At 45.0% G+C, this 22,936-nt stretch overlaps 1 protein-coding gene across 1 annotated transcript in view; it reads right to left on the reverse strand.

Moving 5' to 3' along the window:
• Positions 1-18,410, reverse strand: part of TG (thyroglobulin) — a 208,697-nt gene extending 190,287 nt beyond the window's left edge. Inside the window, exons 1-8 of the mRNA XM_048841675.2 lie at positions 18,347-18,410; positions 17,074-17,182; positions 15,745-15,842; positions 14,293-14,496; positions 12,091-12,250; positions 7,508-7,614; positions 5,140-5,283; positions 3,751-3,936 (exon numbers count right to left, since the gene is read on the reverse strand). Coding sequence (XP_048697632.2) covers positions 3,751-3,936; positions 5,140-5,283; positions 7,508-7,614; positions 12,091-12,250; positions 14,293-14,496; positions 15,745-15,842; positions 17,074-17,182; positions 18,347-18,410 — 1,072 coding nt within the window. The remainder of the gene's footprint in view (positions 1-3,750; positions 3,937-5,139; positions 5,284-7,507; positions 7,615-12,090; positions 12,251-14,292; positions 14,497-15,744; positions 15,843-17,073; positions 17,183-18,346) is intronic.
• Positions 18,411-22,936: the final 4,526 nt, after the last annotated feature.

Below are 22,936 nucleotides of genomic sequence, written 5' to 3' on the forward strand. Positions count from 1 at the left end.
TGAGCTGTCACATGGGGGGGGGGGGAATCCCCAAGCAGATGATTCCATCAACCAATCTTCTCAGAGGCTGGTGGAAGTAGGAGGGTTGTGGGGTCGGTCTATATAAACCAGACCCAGCTCATTCTGGGGGCGGGGAGAGAGAGGAGGAGAGGCAGCATCCAAGAAGACAGAGAGGTGAAGGAGGGCTAAAGGAAAAACAGCCCCAGGAAGGGGCAAGAAAAGAGGCAATCACTCTGGGGGAAAAGGAAATGAGTTTGGGGAGGGTAGGGCACCGGCTGGGACTAGCCTCCCTAGGAAACTGTGGACTTGCCTGAGAGGTAAGTGAACTAATGGGGAAATGGGACTAAAGACTTTGGGTGTAGATGATTATAAACTAAATACTGACACACCCCTTTTCTAAGTACTCCTTCTCTCCCCAATCCCGACCCCTTTCTGTGGTGGTCAGTCACCAGGCAATGGCTTGGTGACATTCAGAGCTGTAGGATTTGGGGCTTAGCTGGAGGGCCAAGTCACAGTAGTGATTGTTTGCTGAACTCCCTGGGGCAGGTGAGAATCCACCGTCTCACAAAGATCCTAGAACCCACAGTATTCATTGTTAGTGTTCATGGCAGCCTCTGCTGAGGCCACAGAGACTAAACTACCATTTCATCTCTAGAGCCGAAGGCAGATTTGAGGCACATGGGTGGGGTAGCTTGCACAGATCCTGCACATGTCGTACCTGCTTTGTGGATAAACATTTCGGTCCTTTAGGCTATCAATCCAGCAACTTGTCCGAGATTCTCTGGTCAATGTCCCCATGCCAGACCCTCGTTTTGAACTTTTAACCCTCACTCCTGTTCTTGTTTTTTCATTTGTTGTCCCCCAGGTCATGTGACCCTCCCCTCCCCTGAGGGAGTGGGCCTTTAGCTCTGGTGGGATCTACCTACTACCTCCTAGAATTCCAGTAGGCCAGTCCCTTGATGGAGGATCTGTGCTTGGTGTCCCCTTCTGGTTCCCTCATTTGCATCCTCTAGCCTGCACTCCCGTTCCTGCTTTTGGATTCTCTCCCTTAATTTGTTGATCCTTGTCCTTTTGTAGTGTTGGATCATATTAAAGAAGTTCTGTATTAAAATCACAAATGAGTTTGATTCCCCATAGTTTAAAGTCCAGGGTATTACTAATTAAGAGGTCTCTTGGTTTTTGGTACTGTTTCTCTCCCTCTATGTGTGAAACTTGCAAGCTGCTAATTGTGTTAGTACATTCTAAGACAGAGTCTGTTCTCAAAGCAATTCACAGAGAGACTCAAAGCAATACTCTAACAACAGAAACAGCACCCAGAGACTCCCCGCCCTTTTGTTGTATTAACAGTTGTGATTAAAATAGAGATAGAGGATGTATGTGGATGGATGCTTGGTGTGGATAATAACTGAATGATCAGGGAGGTGCCAGCCTAAGAATCCAGCATCCATCGGCTGAAGAAGGCATCAAGTGGAAATAACCAGAGGACCCCCGGAGGGCAGACTGGAATCCACCCAACAGCCTCAAGAATGGGAGAACCAAAGAACAAGATAACATCTAGCAGCACGGAGCCATCAGGAATGTGCTATCTGCTGATTGATTCAGCAACAGCATGATGAAGCAATTCCCATAGACTGGCATAGGAAGAAATTCCTATAAAAATAGGCTCTAAAAAGTGAGAACTTTGGGGTCTGATTCTGCAAACCAACTTCCAGGAGCATCAGATGAGCATCTGACAAGGCCCTGCTCCCTCCTCATGTCCAGGCCACCTGTCCAGTGGCTTGGCATGAGCAACTCTAAGGCTGGTAACTATGATAACAACCTTGCAGAACCTGTGTGTGTGTGTTTGTATGAATGAATGTGTGAATAAATACGAGATTGAATGGAATGTTATAGCTATAACTAACTGCTTACTATGATTCTTTCTGTATTCACTATAAACGTGGTATTTTCCCTTTTTCCCTTTAATAAGATCCTGCTGGTTTTTATTTTATTGGTATAACAGTAACTCTTCCTCTTCCTTATTTTTAGTGGCTATTTGCGTTACTTTTCGGGGAGGTCCTTCAAGGGATCAAATAGGCCAGCACCTTTCACCAATACAAAATTCACATCCCCAAAAATGTCAATAAGAAACAAATACATGCTTCTTAAATGCTCTCCCCTCCCCTCATTGAAGCAAATCACACCAGCATGTAAAGAGAAGACAGTCTGCTTGACAACACACTACTGTAATATAAGAAAGTGGTAGATTAAAAAAATGCAATGATTGTATTGCATGTGGCTGCTAGAACAGTCTCCCTAAGACTATATCCGTGTGAAAATTCCTTTTCAGTGGTTCATTGGCAGAACCTCCAATTTCTCTGCTTAGATTTCCTGAGTCTGCCAAAAAAAAAATCTGCATAGCTGAGTTTCAAGCAGCTTCAAGTTATGTCACAAAAACCCATCAGCAGATCTCAGAGGAGCACAGTCAGAGAGAAAACAACCAGCCCCGCCAGATGCGGAGGCCTCTCAGAGGCTCTTTCACAATATCCTTGCTCGTCAGCCTTGAAGGCATGCAAACATTTTCATTTTACAGTAAGCCCATCTTTGCCTAAAGATTATAGTGACTCTGGATCATGAGTGACACCCAGAATTGATTGTTTCTTTGTCTACATGGCATAACTATGTCTAGTAGACAGAAAACTAATTTTTCCGAAGGCTGCCTGTGTTAAGCCTTTGTAGCCCCAACCCTCCAGCATGAACCTGAACATTTAGGCATTTCTCTCCAGAATGAAGGGTTTTAAACAAATCCTTCCCTGCCCGCATCTGACCCCTTTAACATTTTCTGCTGTCATCTTCCATTTTGGTCTCCAGTTTGATGCATTTTTTTCCTTAATGAAATCTCCCTCGTTTCATGACATGGCAGCTCACACACCTTTTCTTCATTCGCTTCTATGGGATTTGGCAACCTTCATGGTCAAGTAAAACAGGGACAGAAATAGGGAACAAGGTGGCTGGAAAGAGACCAATGCAATGCACCCCCACACTAGAGGCATCACAGAAGCAAAGCATCCCCACACCAGAGGCATCACAGCAGAAAAAGAGGGTTAAACCACAAGTGCAGTGTCACCAACACTCGCAATTTTGTCACAAGCCTTGTGATATTGGGTGTTTTTCTTAAAGTCTGAGCACTTGGAGTCAGGTGAATCTCAGCTTCTATTTTAAAACAAATGTAACTTTCTAGTTGTCATAATTAGGGGAAAATGCTTGAAAATCTGAACCCAAAAGGAGCCAAAATCAGGAGGTCAAATAAAAGGAACCCACCATTTATTGTTTTTAAAATCTAATGAATTTTCAGTGCCAGATTCATGATTTCTGAATGCTTGGGCTTGGCAATACTGAGAAGAGAACTGGTGCTGCACCTTTCACTCAGGGAACACTCCCATTTCAGGATAAAGGCTAGGAGAGAGGGAGGCTGACATGAGGTCCTGGATAGGGGGCAATCACTGGGTTGGGTGGGCAGGAAGTGAAGTCTATTTGGTGGTGCTGATGTTCTCTCACAGGACTGTGTATTGTGCAACTGTGGGGCCAGAGAAGAAAAAGGGGTGGAGAGAAAATAGAAGCCTGCAGGAGATTTTGACAATAACTGAGGTATTTTGTCCCAGAATCTAACAAATCTTCCAGGAGGTCTGAGGAGGATACATAATGTGCGTTTGTACACCTTATGTGAAAATTAGTGCTGGGAATTTATTACTATATCACTCCAATACATACCACAAGTCGGGAGCTGCCCTTGCCTCCTTGTTCCTTGGATCTCTCGCCCCTCAGGGTCCACGCACCAGCACGGCCCTTCCTGCTCACACTGCACTGGGGCATAGTCCCCATTATCCTCACAAGACGGACTATAAGCATGTCTGAAGCGAATGGCTGCAAACCTCTCAACCTCACATTTAGAAGGGCCTGGAAGAGAAACACTGCTGGTTAAGGATGAAAAGTGTTAAGTGTTGGAGCAAAACTGCATTCAGTCCTGGTTCTGTCATGTCTGAATAACTCCTTGACAATTGTTCAGGGAAGGCCCCGATGCTCAGGTTTTTTTAAATTGTTAGAATTACTTCCTCAAAGTAAACGATACAGACTAAAACTTCAACACATTTTTCAGCCATTTTAATAGCTATTGCATAACTGTAAATCCAGTAATTTCTCATTCAGTGGGCAATGGTGCAGGGCTACACAAGCATTTGCTTTTAAAGTGGATTTAATGGTAATGAATGGTACCAAGTGGATGGACAGAGTATACAATCTCTCTTTATCCATGCAATGGGTCCAGAGTAGGCAATGGCAATACGAGCCAGTCCCACATTTTCTTACCCTGGGCCTGGTAGGATGGTATTTGCATTTCCTGGACAGGACAATCCCTAGTCTCTCTGCTGCAAATATTAAGAAGAATGCTGTCTGTGCTGTGGACATCTGTACATTAGGAATGGATCCAAGGCCACCAACTCATTCTACATCTGCCAGAGGGTATATAATGGTCTATACCTGTACCAGCTTTAGAGGATGATGTAAAACTCCCATCATGCACCTACCCACTTGTAGTACAGTGTCTTAGCACATGCAATCAAGCCTCTCTCTAGTGGCTGTTACGGTGCTAGAGGTGCTGAGAGTCCGTGCTTTGTTCTCTGTTGACAATTGTCATGTCTGAATATATGCAGTCAGGGTCTGTTTCACAATGCTAACCACATGAGAGGGAAAAATTCCTTCCTGACCCCAAGAATGATCATCTAACACCGAAAATATGAAAGGCAAAATGATTTCCGTGTAGCCGAAAGAATACCTGCTTCATAGAATCATAGAATATCAGGGTTGGAAGGGACCCCTGAAGGTCATCTAGTCCAACCCCCTCTGCTTCAGTACAGAGGCATAACACTCTCATGCTGAGTGCATGTTACAAGTCCCACACTGTGCCTGGTCTGCAGAGCCCCAGCTAAAGAGGCTTAGGTCTTCATTTCAAGTAGAAGCAGCTTATGCTTTTAGCTCTGGAGGTTCCTGGTTCAGTCCCCAGTGTGCCAGCCAAGAGAGTGGTGATCACACTTGCATTCCAGAATTCTTGTGTCACCCATGGGACTCCAGTCTGGTCTGACCATCTAGTCTGGTGCTACTTACATCTGAACCTGCCAGAGGTCGCTAGCTGCACCCCTAGAAACCGTCTCTGCAGAATCCGATAGATGCTGGTCTCAGTAAACGTGTGAGCAGGTTGCAATGAGGTGAAAACTGTATCATAAACTTCCTCAAGCAGCAATTCCAAGCCTGTGAGAGAAGAGAGCCTTTCAGCACAGGGGGACATTTTAAAAAGAGAGTCTTCATCTGCCATTCATACACATCTGAGAGGTGACAGAAATGGATGCCTCCTACCAGACAAACATCAACTCTTCTATCAGTCGAACTATGAGGCTAGATGATGGACATTTGCTCACACAAGTAGCTCCACTGAGCTAAAGGAGACTATTTGTGTGAGTAAGCGCCTACCTAAATGAATAAGGGCTGCATGATCTACCCCAAAGGGGCTGGGTTGAGCTGCTTTGTGATAGCTAAGCAAGCTGTAACTGTGTATGGGTGACTGGACATACAGTGTAAGAATCACAAAAATGTAGAGCTGGAAAGCACCTCAAGAGGTCATCTAGTCCCTAACCCACCCTGAGGCAGGACCAAGTAAACCTAGACTACCCTTGACAGGTGTTTGTCTAACCTATTCTTCAGTGATGGGGATTCCACAACCTCCTTTGGAAGCCTATTCCAGTGATTAACTACACTTATAGTATGAACGTTTTTCCTACTGTCTAATCATAGAATCATAGAATATAAGGGTTGGAAGGGACCCCAGAAGGTCATCTAGTCCAACCCCCTGCTCGAAGCAGGACCAAATCCCAGTTAAATCATCCCAGCCAGGGCTTTGTCAAGCCTGACCTTAAAAACCTCTAAGGAAGGAGATTCTACCACCTCCCTAGGTAACGCATTCCAGTGTTTCACCACCCTTTTAGTGAAAAAGTTTTTCCTAATATCCAATCTAAACCTCCCCCACTGCAACTTGAGACCATTACTCCTCGTTCTGTCATCTGCTACCATTGAGAACAGTCTAGAGCCATCCTCTTTGGAACCCCCTTTCAGGTAGTTGAAAGCAGCTATCAAATCCCCCCTCATTCTTCTCTTCTTCCCAGCTCCCTCAGCCTCTCCTCATAACTCATGTGTTCCAGATCCCTAATCATTTTTGTTGCCCTTCGCTGGACTCTCTCCAATTTATCCACATCCTTCTTGAAGTGTGGGGCCCAAAACTGGACACAGTACTCCAGATGAGGCCTCACCAATGTCGAATAGAGGGGAACGATCACGTCCCTCGATCTGCTCGCTATGCCCCTACTTATACATCCCAAAATGCCATTGGCCTTCTTGGCAACAAGGGCACACTGCTGACTCATATCCAGCTTCTCGTCCACTGTCACTCCTAGGTCCTTTTCCGCAGAACTGCTGCCTAGCCATTCGGTCCCTAGTCTGTAGCTGTGCATTGGGTTCTTCCGTCCTAAGTGCAGGACCCTGCACTTATCCTTATTGAACCTCATCAGATTTCTTTTAGGTAATTTAGGTAATATTTTTACCTAAATCTCCCCTGCTGAAGATTAAGCTGTTTACTTCTTGTCCTACTTTCACAGACTTGCTGGGGCCCATCCTCTTTATAACAGACTTGCTGGGGCCCAGGGCACCGTCCTCTTTATAAGACTTGCTGGGGCCTGGGCAGAAAGCCGAAGCCCCACTGCATGGAGCTGAAGCCCGGGGACATGAGCCCCACCACTTGGGGCTGAAGCCGAAGCCTGAGCAACTTAGCTTTACAGGGCCCCCTGTGTCATGGGGCCCCGGGCAATTACCCTTCTTGCTACCTCCTAATGCCAGCAGAAAACCAGTTGTGGTGGCACAAGTAGGCCATGGAGTTTTTATAGCACTTTGGGGGAGGGAGCGGGGGCTTAGAAAGAAAAAGGTTGAGAACTCCTGCTCTACAGGGAAGGGAGTAGTTCAGTCTCCAGGTCCATTCAGTTCTGCACCTCTCTGCTGAGATTGCCAATGAGATGGCCGGTTGGAAGGGTGGCTTTCTGATATGCAACCAGCCCAGTAGGAACTGGACTATTGACAGAAGGGACTCAACAACAATGGGAAAATGACTTTTGATCACAGCTAAACTGGGCTGGGCAATGCAACCGAGGAAGATGCCAACCTGGGTTGGCCAATGCAACTGATGATGCTGGGGTCAGCCACTCTCTGAATGAGAAAATGTAGCTAGTAATATCCATCCTTAAGTGATCTTGCCACAGATATGTATCTGGTGACAATCGGCTGCTGTACCTGCTCACAGATGACTCCAGCTTAGCCCTTAGCTTTCTCACTGAAACGAAGCTGTGGCCCTTGTGTTTGTTCATTATCTACCCTTCTTTGAGGAATTCTGAGTCCCGTTGCTAAGACATACCAGATTTTGGAAGGCACTTACCAGTCTCTGCTAATTCCCGCCCCAGACTGTCAGCGCAGTAACAGTACCCAGAGACCTCTGGGAACATGCTTCTGAAGGAGCTAAATGTCTGGAATGCATCTGGGAACCTAAAAGGAAAAGCAGCGGGTTATGAAGTGGAAAGTTCATGGTGATCCTTTGACAATAACAAAGAAATCACATTCTTCTCCAAACTCCCACTGCAGGGATCACAGCACAAAGGCATTATAGCACTTCTGGGGCTAGTTATGTCAACCCTACTCCACTGTGATCCAAATTTTAGTGTTTACTTTTATTAACACGGCCTTAGGCTATGGAGCAATGTGTCCTGGCTCCTCACAGATCAGGATTAGTCCAAGATTTGCCTTGTTCACTATAGGCTACAAGAGTTTATACATGTGTTTCCTCAACAAATGAGCCTAAGCACCATCGTTCTGGATAACAGAACCCAATGAGCAAAGGGCAATGAGGTCATTTCTTGGACTGATTTCAGGCCATTTTTAGCCTTATTAGCACCTAGTATACTACAATGATGAAGGTGGTAGAAATGCTGACAGATAATTTTGGATCCTGGTTCAACTTTTGAAAGCGCAGCAAAAATTGTAAAATATGTGTCAGTGAGGCAAACGTAATTACGAATACCCACTCATTAGCAGCTTTCCACAAAGCCACACAAGATGGCAGAAAGCCTAAACAAAGAGGTTGTTTTCCCCCCGCACATCTGCTTTCCACACTGAATTAAGCATGGAACAGCAAATAAAAACTAACACTAATCTGTTACATTATGAAAACATGGGTCAATGGATTAAAAGAAAAGTTTATTTTTTAAACATATTACAAGTGAGACTGACTCTTATTTCTGGAGATCAAAGGAGCTCTGGATTCTTTTAACATATTCTAGTAGTGACGATAGCCAGATTCCAGCAAAGGAATGATTTAAGAAGGAAACTTAATACGGTCAGAGTTGAAAAAAACATCTGTGTGATCTTAGCTGACAGATATATCAGGGCTTCTTCAAGCAAATAGAAGATACAACATTCTAGGTTCAGGTATTATGGCAAATGAAACAGTTTCCCCATGTGTTAGTGCAATGAGATTAGCATTATACATCCATGCTCATATTCCTAAATGTGGTTTAGGCACCCAACTCCCAGCTGTGTGCAGTTGTGTGACGAAATCCAGTAAAGGGCTGTGAAATTCACTACCAAAGAAGTAAACAGAATCAAATAATCTAGTCAGGCTTTTCAATAATGATGGATGCTTTTATAAGCAGAAATAATGTATTACACCCTTAGATATCATGGTGATTCGTGCTGTATAAAAACGTGAGACAGGGTGGATGGAGGGGTAGATACATACTGGACTGCACCCTGGGATACTGGTCAGGGATGTTGCACAAAGGCAGTTTGAAGCTCCTCTTTGAGCTCCCCTGGTCCTACTGCAGCTGTATACAGGGCTGGTCCCCCATGCTGTAGCTCGTGGATACTACAGTAGCCTTGGGGCTGCTCTGACTAACATCAGGCTGCAACATTCCCAAGAGGCCAAATATACAGCCAAGTATCACTCTGGCATAGGCCATGCTTCCAGAAGTGAGATGGGAGGAGAGATGTAAGAGCCCCATGTCAGCTTCACACCACAGATGATCACTCATACTCCACTGGCTGGTTAAATCATCTTTGGGGCCCCTTTACACTGGTGTTGCTGCCACACCCCAAGAGAGAATCTGCCCACTAACAATAAAGTTGGCGTGATAAAAGAAGAGCAATCAAATCTCATGCCCCAGGACATAGCTGGATTGTTATTGGGGTAAGGAAGAAATTCAGTAAATAAATTATTAAGGCCAGAAGGGACCTGTATGCTGATCTTGTCTGGCCTCCTGTACAGCACAGGCCAGAGAATTCTGCTCCTGTCCCCCATGTACAGAGTGGCACAAGTGACTTGGTGCATTGCTGGTGCTTTCAGGTTCCTCTTAAGCACCAAGCATTGGTCATTTTCAGAAGAAAGGTCACCACACTTCTTCAACCAATGGTGTGCTCTTGTGTGGCACGTCCTCTGTTCTTATGAGAATAGTGTGACTAAATGCAATGGGAGTCTTCTAGTCGATTCAGGTTCTTATACCGTGCCTATCACCATGGCATCTGAACCTGTACGGCTTTCAAACAGGCTACTGGGTAAATACATTTCTGCACAGGATTTTCTTTTAATAATTCAATTTGAAAAATGGACTACACACCAAATTATGCCATGTGTAATGTGTGGATAGACACATGGTCATATCCTGGTATCGGTCATTTCTGTCCTGAAGTCAGAATATGACAAAATAAAATGCAAAAAGTACAAATCAGGCCCACATAAGAATGCGTCTAGGACTGCATGCACCCAGCTTTGAAAATCCACCCCTTACAGTCTCTGTTCCTTTTTTTACCATTGTTCCCATTATTTGCTTGTTCTTGTCCAGCAGTGGATAATGACAAAATGGCCAAGATCTTAGCTCTTATACCCTGTCACAAAAATGGCTGAAGCAAATGTGTGAACTGTGGCCATGTTCGTGTTTCTGTCCTGCGTGTTCTGAGACGGGAGCAGATGTAAAGAAAATGGAAAAGTAAAGGAGATAAACACAGATTTATTGGCATCATCAGGGGTCTTGGCTTACATTGTTATTCATTTTTCAGTGATTCTAAGAAAGCCCCCTTTTACCATCAGACTGTGCAGCTCCAATTGTATCTACCATTTACTGACCACACCCAGTGTCAAGAAAAGTGGCTGAGTTGTGTTCTGTACCTCAACAACCAAACAACACAGAGAGGCAGAACCTTCATGGAACTATGACAATTTACAGCAGCTGAGAGATCTGCCCCAGAATCTTTACTGCGGAGGAAATGATGTGGGAAGCAGAAAGAAAATAGTTCTCAGCTCTCCAACTCTTACCTTTCTATCTCCAGATTTTGTGCTGCTGCTCATCACCACAGCATCTGGGCAACTTCCATGGAAAATCAATAGCAACAGCAAAGTCCCTCACGGACTTCTTGAGTCTCTGGCTCCTCTCCTTATTATGCTTGGAGTAGGGTTTCTGGGTTGATTTTATTTACTTCCATTCTTGTAAGGTTGATCTGTTTCAGGGTAATTTTGATTATTGTGGCTGGGGGTTTTTTAGGTCGAAAAGAATGTTCATGTCTTGAGTATCATTCTTAGGGTGCAAAGGAATGATAACCCAGTGGTTAGGGCACCATGTCTTGGAAGACCTGGGTTCAAGTCCCTGTTCTGCCACAGGCTTGTTGTGTGACCTTGGGCAAGTCACTTAGCCTCTCTCTGTCTCAGTTCCCCATCTGCACAATGGGGACAACAGCACTGCCCTACCTCACTGGGGTGTTATGAGGATAAATACATTAAAGACTGTGAGGCGCTCAGATGCTGCAGTAACAGTTGTCTATGTAAGTTCCTTAGAGAGAAGGGTAGAAAGCTGGAAGTAAAAACAATCTTGCTTAGATTTATACGGTGATATGGAAGCTATTCAAACCCAGTCCTGAAGCCACTTTCCAGGCAAAACTCCCAATGAGAACAACAAAATGTCATTTTAAAGCATCACTTTCTTCACTCTAGTTGCCTTTTTGGTAGTCCATACCCACCAACCAGCTAGTGACACAGACACATTATCCTTCACTTACCAAAATAGCCTCCTCTGACACATTGACAAATTTGCACCAGGCACTTGGCTTGCCTTGCAGTACTTTTATTTTTGCTTAAATTAAATTAAAGGCCAAAACTCTGAACAAGAAGATTCACTGGAATAGGCTTTAGCCAGAAGTGAGGCATTAGGTTTACTTTACTGCCCTCTAGTGGAAAGAGACAAGCAATGAGTCTGAAGTCCTGACCATTTAGCCGCACTAGAGAGAGGCAGGCAAAACTGTTTCACAGAAAAACTGGACTCCACTTCAGCAGCAGCTGTGCAAAAAGAGAGCCGCCCCCCCTCCCCCGTGTGTTTTAATGTTTTAAAGCCCACCAATGGCCTGCTTCAGCCATGAAAGAGCCCTGGCCTCTCTCTGTACTCCTCTCTGCACCCTCTGTTCATCTCCCACTGTCTGACTTGCTGCCATGCCCTTTCCTGCACCCTCACCACCGTGGGTGCAAGAGCTTCTGCACTGCTACCCCTGAGAGCTGAAACAGCCTCCTTGTATTTTTCCTCCTCACTGGCTCTGCATCTGTGTCCCGTTCTCCAGTGGGAACATCGTTCATCTCTTATTCGTCCCCTCTTAATTTCTCTCTCCCGCTGCTCTGATCTAGCTCGTTCATTGCGTTATTTCATTCTGTACGGTGAGGGCTGCCTTGGATGACAGACGCTGCACAAAAGACAATCACACTGAGGTAGCTGAGAGTGCGTAAGGATACTCTGGTTCCATGGCCTGTGGGGTTGATGAGCTGGCTCTGGTTTTTAAAGCACAAACGGCTACTGAGGAAACGAACATATGTCTATTCGCATTTGGGAAACAGACGACCCATCAAGCTCCTACAGCTGGAATGTGCAAGGAGGTAATGACTCACAGAGGTCTGCGGAATTGCCACTCAGTTGCAGAAATGTCTGCTCCTACCTGTTATAACTGTGAACAAGATCAAAGACCATCATGTCCGTCATGTTGACAAATTTGCACTGGACAGGCAAAAATTCTCCATCTGCTGAGCACTGTGGTGGGCTCTTTTCCCCAACTCCATGCAGAACGCGACGGTCTCGGATCTCGCAGCTCCCCGGACCTGACAGAAAACAAGTATCCACTGTCATGAATTCACCTTCCCACGAGTGCCCTTCACCTTCTCTTTGTTAAGCGAAATAGATTGGGCTCCTTGAGTCTGCCAGTATAAGGCAGGTTTTCTAATCCTTTCTAATCATGAATTGTGGACACCTGAACTGGACACAGTATTCCAGCAGTGGTTGCACCAGTGCCCAATATGCCTCCGTCAATATACGTAAATAGGAATAAAATAACCTCCGACTTGAGATTCCCCTGTTTATGCATCCAAATATCACATTCGCACTTCTGGCCACAGTGTAGCACCTGGGAACTCATGTTCAGCTAATTAGCTCCCCCATCCCATCCCAAACTCGTTTTCAGAGACATTGCTTCCCAGGATAGACTCCCCCCGTCCTGCGAGTATGGCCTATGTTCTTTGTTTCCAGACGCATACATTCACATTGAGAACTATTCAAAGGCATATTGTTTGCTTCAGCCTGTAGTAGGAAGAGAGCCTGAGACATAAGCCCTTGTATCAGAGACCTGGTGTGAGGCCTGGGCTAAAGTAGTGGCCAAGCTTTGCTGATATAAAGCAAAGTTAAGTTGTGAGCAAGAGGCAGGCCCTGCTCACAGGATCTGGCAAGAACAGGGCTGATATTGCAGAAATACACATTCCTAAGTAGTGCTAGGCTCTCACGTAAACACATTCCAGAAGGGTGGTACCAGAACGCCTCAATACCAAACACATTCACCAAAGATAACAGGAACATGCTGACCCATCCTAAAGATAAGCATGATGGATAGAAATGTTTTGATTGAGCCAATAGGTATAAGGCAACAGGTGGCACCCAGATATGTCAGAGGGGCAATACATAACTCGTTCGTATCGGTATATAAAGAGGTATCTCAGAGGGAGTGTCTTTGGCCAGTCTAGGGGGGGAATGAAAAGTGCCACCATTCACTGAGCTGTGCCAATTGTCATGGGCATACACATGCTAGTGTAACTGTAGCCATTGATCCGGGGAGCTAGGACCGTGGTTTGTCGACAACAAACCTGGCCAGGTGCCTTCGTACCTTAACAGATCTTGTGGCCATTGGCTGGTTCGCTCGAGGTCTGCCGTGCCAGCTGTCTGCGCAGGGCTGGGGGCAGCACACAGAGAGAACACACACACACACATATGCAGCCAAACACCTGACAACACAGCCCAGTTTGCCAAGCAAACCACACCACTCTGTATCACCGACCTGATACATTATTTACCACTCTTCCAATATTTATGTCATCTGCAAACTTTATCAGTGATGATTTTTTGTTTTCTTGCAGGTCACTGATGAAAATGTTGAATATTGGAGGGCCAAAAATAGATTTCTGTGGGACCCCCACTAGAAACACACCTGAGCAATGATGATTCCCCATTTACAATTACATTTTCAGATTTATCAATCAGCCAGATTTTAATCCATTTGATGTACGCCATGTTAATTTTATTTGTTCTCGTTTTTTAATCAAAATGTCATGTGGTATGACGTCAAAAGTCTAAGTATATTACACCAACACTAGTACCTTTATCAACCAAACTTGTAATCTCATTAAAAAAAAAAAAAAGATATCAAGTTCATTTGACATGATCTATTTTCTATAAATCCTGTTAATTTGCATTAATTTTATTACCCTCCTTTAATTCTTTATTAATCAAGTCCTGTATCAGTTGCTCCATTATCTTGCCTGGGACCAATGTCAGGCTGACAGGCCTACAATTACCCATGTCATTCCATTTACCCCTCTGAAATATTGGCATAACGTTAGCTTTCTTTCAGTCTTTGGGAACTTCCCCAGTGCTCCCAGGCTTATTGAAAATCAGCATTAACAGCCCAGCAAGCTCCTCATCCAGCTCTTGGATGCAAGTTATCTGGACATGCTACCATCATCCCATGATTTGGAAAAGACAACCCTGAAATTTCCTGGCAGCCCAGCTTATGACCTGCCATTCATCACATACAAGCTTTTTATTTCCCTTCCTCCAAACATGAAATCAAATCCACATTTTGTTGAACTTTACTTACATGGCGTTGGCTTCCCCGCCTGCCTTGTGCCGTAAATCTCCATTCCTTCAAAGTCCACACACCAGCACTGCCCCGGCCCCACATCACACTGCACGGGGTCAAACTCCCCTGAATTCAAGCACTCTGGGACGTAGGAGGTGCTGCTGCTGTTGATGTAATGACTTAGCAAGATCTGCTGTTTTTGGAGCTGGCAAAAGGATAAACCTACAATACCAAAGAGGCATCATTAGCGGAAGGTGATTGCTGGGCACAAAACCATTTATTTTTCTAGAGGACATCCGAGTTTTCTCTGGGCCACATTGAGACCATGGATTTGTTCTGTCGCTCAGCCAGGTTTGCCTAGGAGAGTGATCAAATATTGCAAGAGAGCCTGGGATAAATTTCAGATTAAACTCACCATTTGTGGGGACCAGGGAAGGATGTATGGTTTTAGTTACCCAAGAGAAACACAGCAATTCTACCTGACATCAGCTGAAATCAGGCAAACCCTGCTTGGTTCAGGTGAGTTCTACTGCGTGTTTTCAAGGGCAGATTATCAAACTGAGTTGAGGTCAGACTAGATGATCACAGTGATCTCTTCTGGCCTTTGAATCTATGACTCACCAGCCAGCCTAAATGAGAATCGACTTGTTCATATCAGTGACATTACTTCACGTTACACCAGTCGACGGTCTGAGCTTCAAAATCCAAACTCAGGGGGTATGAAGCCATGTGAAGTGAAATTGTACCAGAAGGTTGGGAGTGACTAAAGCCACAACAATGCTGTATCATGTCAATTTCCTGCTCTTTCCCATAAGAGCCTGAGGAGGAGCAAATTTTCCTCCCAGCTGCTATTAAAGCCATAGTCACTTGGTTCCTATTAAAGACAATAGGTGTTTTGTAGTAAATTCCTCCCAGGTCCTTGCACCCAAACTGACTACTTGGGTGTGGCACTGGAAGGCAGATTTAGCCCTTAGAAAGTAAATGAGTAATTGTTCCTACTAAAACAAGTAGTTGATCATGGAAGTGCAAAGGAAACAGTGGGAAATCCCACATGGAGCTTACATTTGCATATGCTATTGCCACATGTTACTTGTATTTTTTTGTATGTGAAATTTTGGCACCTGCTTTTGAAAATTTATGCCCCATTTAGGCTCAAACTGTGAGGGATGGGGGCCCAAGGCTTCTGTTTCACCCGCCACACACACACACTTTCTCCTTGCAAGGCCACCATTGATTACACTGGGATAACTCACACAAGAAGGGACTCCTCAGGTGAGTAAAGTTTGCATGATCAGGTCCTGAGTAACTTAAAGAGCTTCCACTGAGGAAGATCAATAAATCACCAGGAGCCTGCTGTTGCTCTCATTGATGTCAATGGCCAAAGGCCACTTGACTTCAACGGTTGTCACACTGAGAGGCAAATAGCTTTTTTACCACCACACATGAAAAAAGTGATGACCTCTGACTTACAGGCTATTGGAACTCCAGTCTGTTTAGTGCCTGGTACCTCAATACCATTGGCATCTACACACCAGCAGGAGAGGCCATTCGTATTGCACTGCACAGTCCTAGGGAGAAGACACACATCATCATTTTCTATTGGCAACAGAACTGTCCATCAATATGAAATATACCTGTCAGCAGCGGGACAGTCACAGAACAAAGAACAATGTGACAACACAGCAATGGCGTGAGGAAGAACTGTATCCTAGAAATGGCTTCTAGACTATTCAGATCTAACTGATAGGATCTCTTTGGAATTCTCACAGGGCCCCTCCTGTCCTCATTCAGTTCAGTGCCCAGCCCGTAGTACAATGGGTCCCTAGCTGTGCAACTGCTTAACAGATCTACAATATGTTCATTTGGATTCAGGCCTGAACAGCCCCATATAGCGGGAAAGCTCAGATTCGTTTTGTGAATAATGCATTAATTTTTAATTATAGGCTTTTCTATCACTCTTGTATCTAAGCACCACACACACATTAATGATCTTACCCTAACAATGCCCCGTGAGGTCGGAGAGTGTTGTTATCCTATTTGGGAGGATGGGGAACTGAAAGACAGTGAGATTAAGGCCCAGATCTCCAAAGGTATTTAGGCGCAAACTCCCATTGATTTCAAAGGGAGTTAAGTGCCTAAATACATCTGAGGATCTGGGCCTATGTGATTTGTCCATGGTGGCACCGAAAGTTGATAGCAGAACTCTGACTGCTAGTCCTGCGCCTTAACCACAAGACTATCTTTCCTTTCTGGATCCGGATCCAGATCCACTCTGCACAGGTCAGTCTCTTCTCTAGCTCAAATCTAGGCCAGTCGAGTAATTTGAGAGTCCCAATCCAGTTGCTGGTCTCCACCTTCACTCCAAGGAAGTCGTGAACTGTGCCAGCCCTATACCTGGTACAGATTACTTCCCCCCTCCTCACGCCAGCTCAGCTATGCAGGCTAGCACATAGGGGGTGGCAAAGCTTTGGCTCCAACCCCTCCCCACCGCATTTGTGGGAGGGAAAGTAGCAACCCCATGTAAGATGCTCTCCCCCCTGTGTTGGAACCCACCAAGTGTGTTGTGCAAAGGACAATCTGGCCCACCACATTTAAAACAGTCCTGTTCTTTTTTTATTAATAGTAGGGACCCCACAGATAATTGCAGACAAGAGAGAGACAGAACTCATTCAACAGAGACTGAAGCTGGAGCACAGCCCTCCTTATCCACTACGTTGGGGTTCAATCCCACTCAGCCACAGAGCTCTCTTTGCCCTCAGTGGTACAGGATTGGGTCCACAGGTGGCTGTCCTATCTTACCGGAACTGGCCATCTTCCAAGCACTGCGGGACGTAGACTTCTCCTTCCAAAAAGGCCTTTTCCCTCTGGAGCTCACAGGGGCGGAGAGGCTGGGACTCAGCCTGGTACTCTGCATGCAATAAACAGGGAAGGAGATCACTGAGATTTCTCTACCTTCCTGTTAGATCCTGAGCCTGGCTCAGCATCATCTCCAACAGTATCGTCTGTGCTGCCATTTTGAGTCTGGTTTTAAACACCACAGTCGGGTTTCCCCTTCTTTGGTGAGATTATTCCACAGTCTAACAGACCTCACAGTGAGGAGATTGTACCAGCTATTCCCAACTCCTAATGATCAAAAACCACGAGCTAGTCTCTCCCCCCCCCCCCCCAAAAAAATCATGAGATTATCTTAAAAGAATGAACTCTGAGAAATAATCCATTGGGGGTCATGTTTGCCTGATGGCTGCCCACTTGGCCAACACAGCAGGGATTGAATCAGAGGCCACCAGAGCTAAAAATCATGAGCTGCCACAGTTTGACCGAAAGAACCAAGCCTCTAAGACTTGGGGCAGTATCAACTCACATCTGCTGTGGATTAGCACAGCAGGGGGCAGGTAATAGACACTCACCAGTCTAGCGATATTTATTTACCTTCCAGGGTCACGTTTTTGAGCCTCTCTCTGTAACCATGAAGGCGAGAAACTTTTTTTTTTTTTTTTTAAATAATGCAAGTTGAGATTCTAGTGTACTCACATTAATGCACCAGAGATCACGAGTCTCATCGTAAAATGGAATTATGGTTAATCAATATGAATAACTGGGGTGCCTAAATTTGAGGGCATCCTCCAGGATCCTTTGTACTCCCCCCCCCGCCCGCCCCATACTTTTCACCCAAGCAACTGTGCTGGCCAGTCAGTCCTTCCAGCAGCTTCTTTTGGAGTCATCAGCCCATGTCACACCTCCCTGAGACAGGTGCGTGCTGACATCACAGAATCGGAGCTTTTGCTGGCCCCAGGAGCGTGGGCCGTAGCTTGGAATCCAAGCTCAAAGCCCTGGCAGCGCAGTGACCATTGAGTCAGTGGCACATCTCTTTGGTAAATAAGATCAGTCTTGTTTCATGGTGTATTGCCCAGCACAATGGGGCCCTGCTCAAATTCTGAGCCGGTAGGTGCTGCCATAATACGAATAATCAATAATAGGGGAGTATCAGTGCCAAGTTCCCAGGCAGAGGCAAGCGCAGCGTGGCTCCAGCCTGACACACATAAGGGCCAAGAGGGAGTAAAGGTAAACTTACCAAATATATTGGCTGATGCTGTGCTAATAAAGAAAAAAAGGGTGCTGAGAAGTACGGGGCCCATCTTTCAATGCAGGAGCTATGATCCCTTCTTATGCTGAGGGATCAAGACCCTGCACGCTCTGCACTGGCTTCTGGCAGACTTTTATAGCAGCCATTGTTTGAACAGATTCACTTATGAGCTGGTAGACTGGGCACTAAATAGGGTGACTGACGCAGGTTATATTTCTAAGAAAATCTTGAGGGCCTCATTCACCTGGAACGTCCCCAGTGGATTTCTTCGTCAGTCAGCTCTCCTCTCCTCTCCAGGGAGCACTTGTACACCTAGTCACCTGAAAGGAGAACAAGCAGAACAAACAGCCAACATACAATGGAGGAGGCTGGAGGGCTTAATTTAACCCACGTGCAAAAGCATAATCAAAGCACAAAAGGACCTAGACTTTGCCAAGTGGGAGCTTAGAGTGTCACCTGCTATATATTGTGTGCATCTGAACTAAATCATATAGGCTGTGGCTAACTCAGATGAATGGATGGTGCTAGGCATGTTGCTGGCAGGCAATAAGTGATAAATGTTGCAGCACAGCAAGGGATAATATTTTTCATCCCAGCTGGAAAATGTTTGGCTCCAGACCAGATGAAGTTTACTTTCTTTTTGGGACTATACCTGTGAGTCTTCACAAAATGGTTCAGTGTCATTACAGTACAGATCTGCATCTGAAAGACAACCAGACACATAACCAACACACTCTGTCTGCTGTGTTACTACAGTTACATAACTAAAGCTAACCACCTTTATCTGTCTTGTCTAGTTAGAACATGAGCTCTCTGCAGTGGGGACTGTTCTTGCTATGTGACTTCCTGGCACCTAGCACCATGGGGTCCAGTGAGAGTCGGGGCCTGAAGGCACTATTGCACTACAAAAACCACAGAATCAGGTTACCTGGCTGCTCTTCTTTCCACTGCCACATGCTTGCTGACCTTGGGCAAGTCACTTAACTTCTCTGTTGCCCCAGTTTTGCTATCTATAAAATAGGAATAATAATACTTAGCTACTTCACAGGGATGACATGAGGCCTCTCTTATTAATACCTGTGAAATATTATGAGATCCTGGCATTGAAATCCCCCTAATGTGTAAATCATCATTAAAATCTGAGGACTTGCCTGTGTAATGCTTACTTCATTGGCAAGCTCTTGCTTAAGTAATTCCACTGGGACTTGTGTGAGCAGTGCTGACTTTTGGGAAGAAAGGTGGCACAGCTGGCTCATAATCAATATCAGGAGAGGAATTAAGTGGCACAGGCAAGGAGGCAATGATGTGTTTTATGATGAGATTTGAAAAGAGATGGAGACAAAGAAGATGAGCCATGGAAAGAGTTGCAGAGGAGAAGGCTCTTGCACTAGCCAGGGTGAAGATTGTATGTAAAGCAATTAAAAGGAGACCGGGGCTAACAGATGAAGGAATAAGGAGGGGAGGAGAGAGGCAAGGCTGTGGAGGGTTTTAAAAGCAAGAAATGTAGTTTTGAAAGGGAATCTGAAATGAATAAATACCCAGTGGACAAGTATGAGGAAGGGTGGAAGGGGTTGTACCTATGAGAATGGGGGGCAGGTTGGTGAAGGCATTTCCAGGATTGAGGGTGAACTACCTCAGGAGGTGACTTTGTACAGCTTGTGCATTTTGGTGGCTTCAATGAATTTTATCCAAAGAAAGTGGTGTTATTACATTCTGTGCCCAAGACCAGGACATGAGGGCCAAGACCTGCTGTCGCTTCTGCAATACAGAAAAAAGCTTCTATTGTCTGTACAATAGAAATGCCAGCAGGTCCTGGCTTTTGGGATTAGAAAGCCTTGTAAAAGCTGACTATAGAACATACCTAGCTGAACCATCCAGGATCACTGATACTGCTATTACTTTTAGTTCCTCAAAACATCCCCTGCGCCATCCCAGTTCAGCTTGGTGAGTTCAAGCTTGACTTGGTGAGTTCTGGCATTCAGCACCACTTGAGCAGAGTTAGATCTGCGTCAAAGCCCAGACATGAATCTTGGTACAGGCATGTTCAATGGGATGCAACAGCTTCTTGGGGCGGGTGAAAGTAGTTTACATAGCAATTTGTGCAATCCACATTCTTCAAAAATGGTTAGAAGCATTTGAAGTCTATGGCCAGCCTGAAATTCAAAACAAATGAATCCCAGCAAATAACATGATAAAAAATGGAGACAGGATGGACTGGTCCACAATATTGTCATCACCTCAGCCCTATCTCCACTGAAGATGGAAGTACCCCTTAATTTAGTGTAGAAATGATTGGGGGCAGGGGACAGGGGCTGGGAAAGGGTCTCTGTTCACTGTTTAGATGACCATATTGGCAGACTTCATTCCACGCAGTAATGATTTAGAGATCATTAAACTACCCCTTGAAACAGTTCCTTAGACTTCCAATAACTATTTGCAATGACTAAATAAATATAGTGTCTCTTAAACTCTAGACTATGAGCTTTGTTGGGCATTCTCTTTTGGGCTTGGGGAAGAAAGGGAATGGAAGGTGCATTGATAAGGTGACTTCCTAAAACCATGAAAACTTTAGGGATAAATGACCTGATTTTCCATGCAGCCTCAAGTCTCCACTTGTGCACACACAGTTTTCCCACACACTTTCCCAGCACCAACATGTCTGTGCAGTTGTGATGGTGTCTGCATGCACAAGGCTCCATTGGATAAAAGATTTTTGTGCTGTATACCAGCAGTGTATAAAATGAGGCCTCGATCTGATTACATGAGCCAAACAAAATGGGAGACTCCAGTGTGGCTCATGGAGAACTTTGGATTTTCAGTGCCAAATGGCCAACTTTGTCAAGTGATGCATATACAGTGTCTGTTTTTTAAAAATGCCATCGCTTTTCCAAGTCTATGAAACCAAACAAACATATTTATAACTGAGGGAACAGTCCTCATCCCATTCTCATGAGTCCAGAGAAAGTAAAATTATAGACTGATGTTACTGAGTACCACCTTTAAAGCTCACAAAAAAAGAGGAGTGGAAAGATACATATTATAGCGTACTGTAGCAGGCCCGGGGAGAGTTATTTCTGAGCTTGAATCACTTTTCCCAGGTTTGGTTCCACGTTGATTTTTGTTTCTGGCTGTGTTTTTTTTTTAAATTAAGATTTCCAGTTAATCAAGTTATATAAATTACAGATGATTTCTTTGTCACTATATTTCTAAACAGCTGTTTTAAATTTTAAATACAGTACAGTACTGTATTGCATAATGTAATGTTCATTTATAAGGCAATTAAAGTTAAACATGAAGCATCGGAAGCAATAGTAGCCTTTCTGTACATTGTAAAAGTGCCCATTTTACAACAAACCTTTGAAGAGAGACCATCTCTTACAAGCAACCACTTTTGCAAACTCCCATGAGTGGTTGCTCTTGGTAGGTTTTACTGTACTACAATCCTCAGGAGATTAGATCTTGTATGCCACAGGCAGAGAATGGGAGGGACCGAGGTGCACCAATGTGTGAGGCCCTTGCAATACAAGGTAATTTAGCAAAGCTTTTTATATGGTCTCCCACAGTATTCTTTCCAGCAAGTTAAAGAAGTATGGATTGGATGAATGGACTGTAAGGTGGATAGAAAGCTGGCTAGAAAGTCTGGCTCAATGGGTAGTGATCAAAAGCTCGATGTCTAGTAGGCAGCCAGTATCAAGTGGAGTGGCCCAGGGGTCGGTCCTGGAGCCAGTTTTATTCAACATCTTCATTAATGATCTGGATGATAGGATGGATTGCACCCTCAGCAAGTTCATGGATGACACTTAGCTGTGGGGAGAGGTAAATACATTGGAGGGTAGGGATAGGGTCCAGAGTGACCTAGACAAATTGGAGGATTGGGCCAAAAGAAATCTGATAAGGTTCAACAAGGACAAGTGCAGAGTCCTGCACTTAGGAAGGAAGAATCCCATGCACCGTTACAGGCTGCAGACCAACTGTCTAAGCAGCAGTTCTGCAGAAAAGGACCTGGGGATTACAGTGGATGGGAAGCTGGATATAAGTCAGTAGTGTGCCCTTGTTGCCAAGAAGACTAACGGCATATCAGGCTGCATACGTAGGAGCATTGCCAGGAGATCAAGGGAAGTGATTATTCCCCTCTATTCGGCACTGGTGAGGCCACAACTGGAATATTGTGCCCAGTTTTGGGCCCCCCATTACAGAAAGGATGTCAACAAATTGGAGAGAGTTCAGCGGAGAGCAACAAAAAATATTAGGGGGCTGCAGCACATGACTTACAAGGAGAGGCTGAGGGAACTGGGCTTATTTAGTTTGCAGAAGAGTGAGGGGGATCTGAGAGCAGCCTTCAACTACCTGAAGAGGATGGAGCTTGGCTGTTCTCAGTGGTGGGAGATGACAGAACAAAGAGCAATGGTCTCAATCTGCAGTGGGGGAGGTCTAGGTTGGATAGTAGGAAAAACTATTTAACTAGGAGGGTGGTGGTGAAGCACTGGAATGAGTTACCTCGGGAGGTGGTAGAATTTCCATCTTTAGAGGTTTTTAAGGCCCGGCTTGATGAAGCCCTGGCTGGGATGATTTAGTTAG

Source organism: Caretta caretta, chromosome 2 (genome assembly GCF_965140235.1).
Source record: "Caretta caretta isolate rCarCar2 chromosome 2, rCarCar1.hap1, whole genome shotgun sequence".
Classification (NCBI taxonomy): Eukaryota; Metazoa; Chordata; order Testudines; family Cheloniidae; genus Caretta; species Caretta caretta.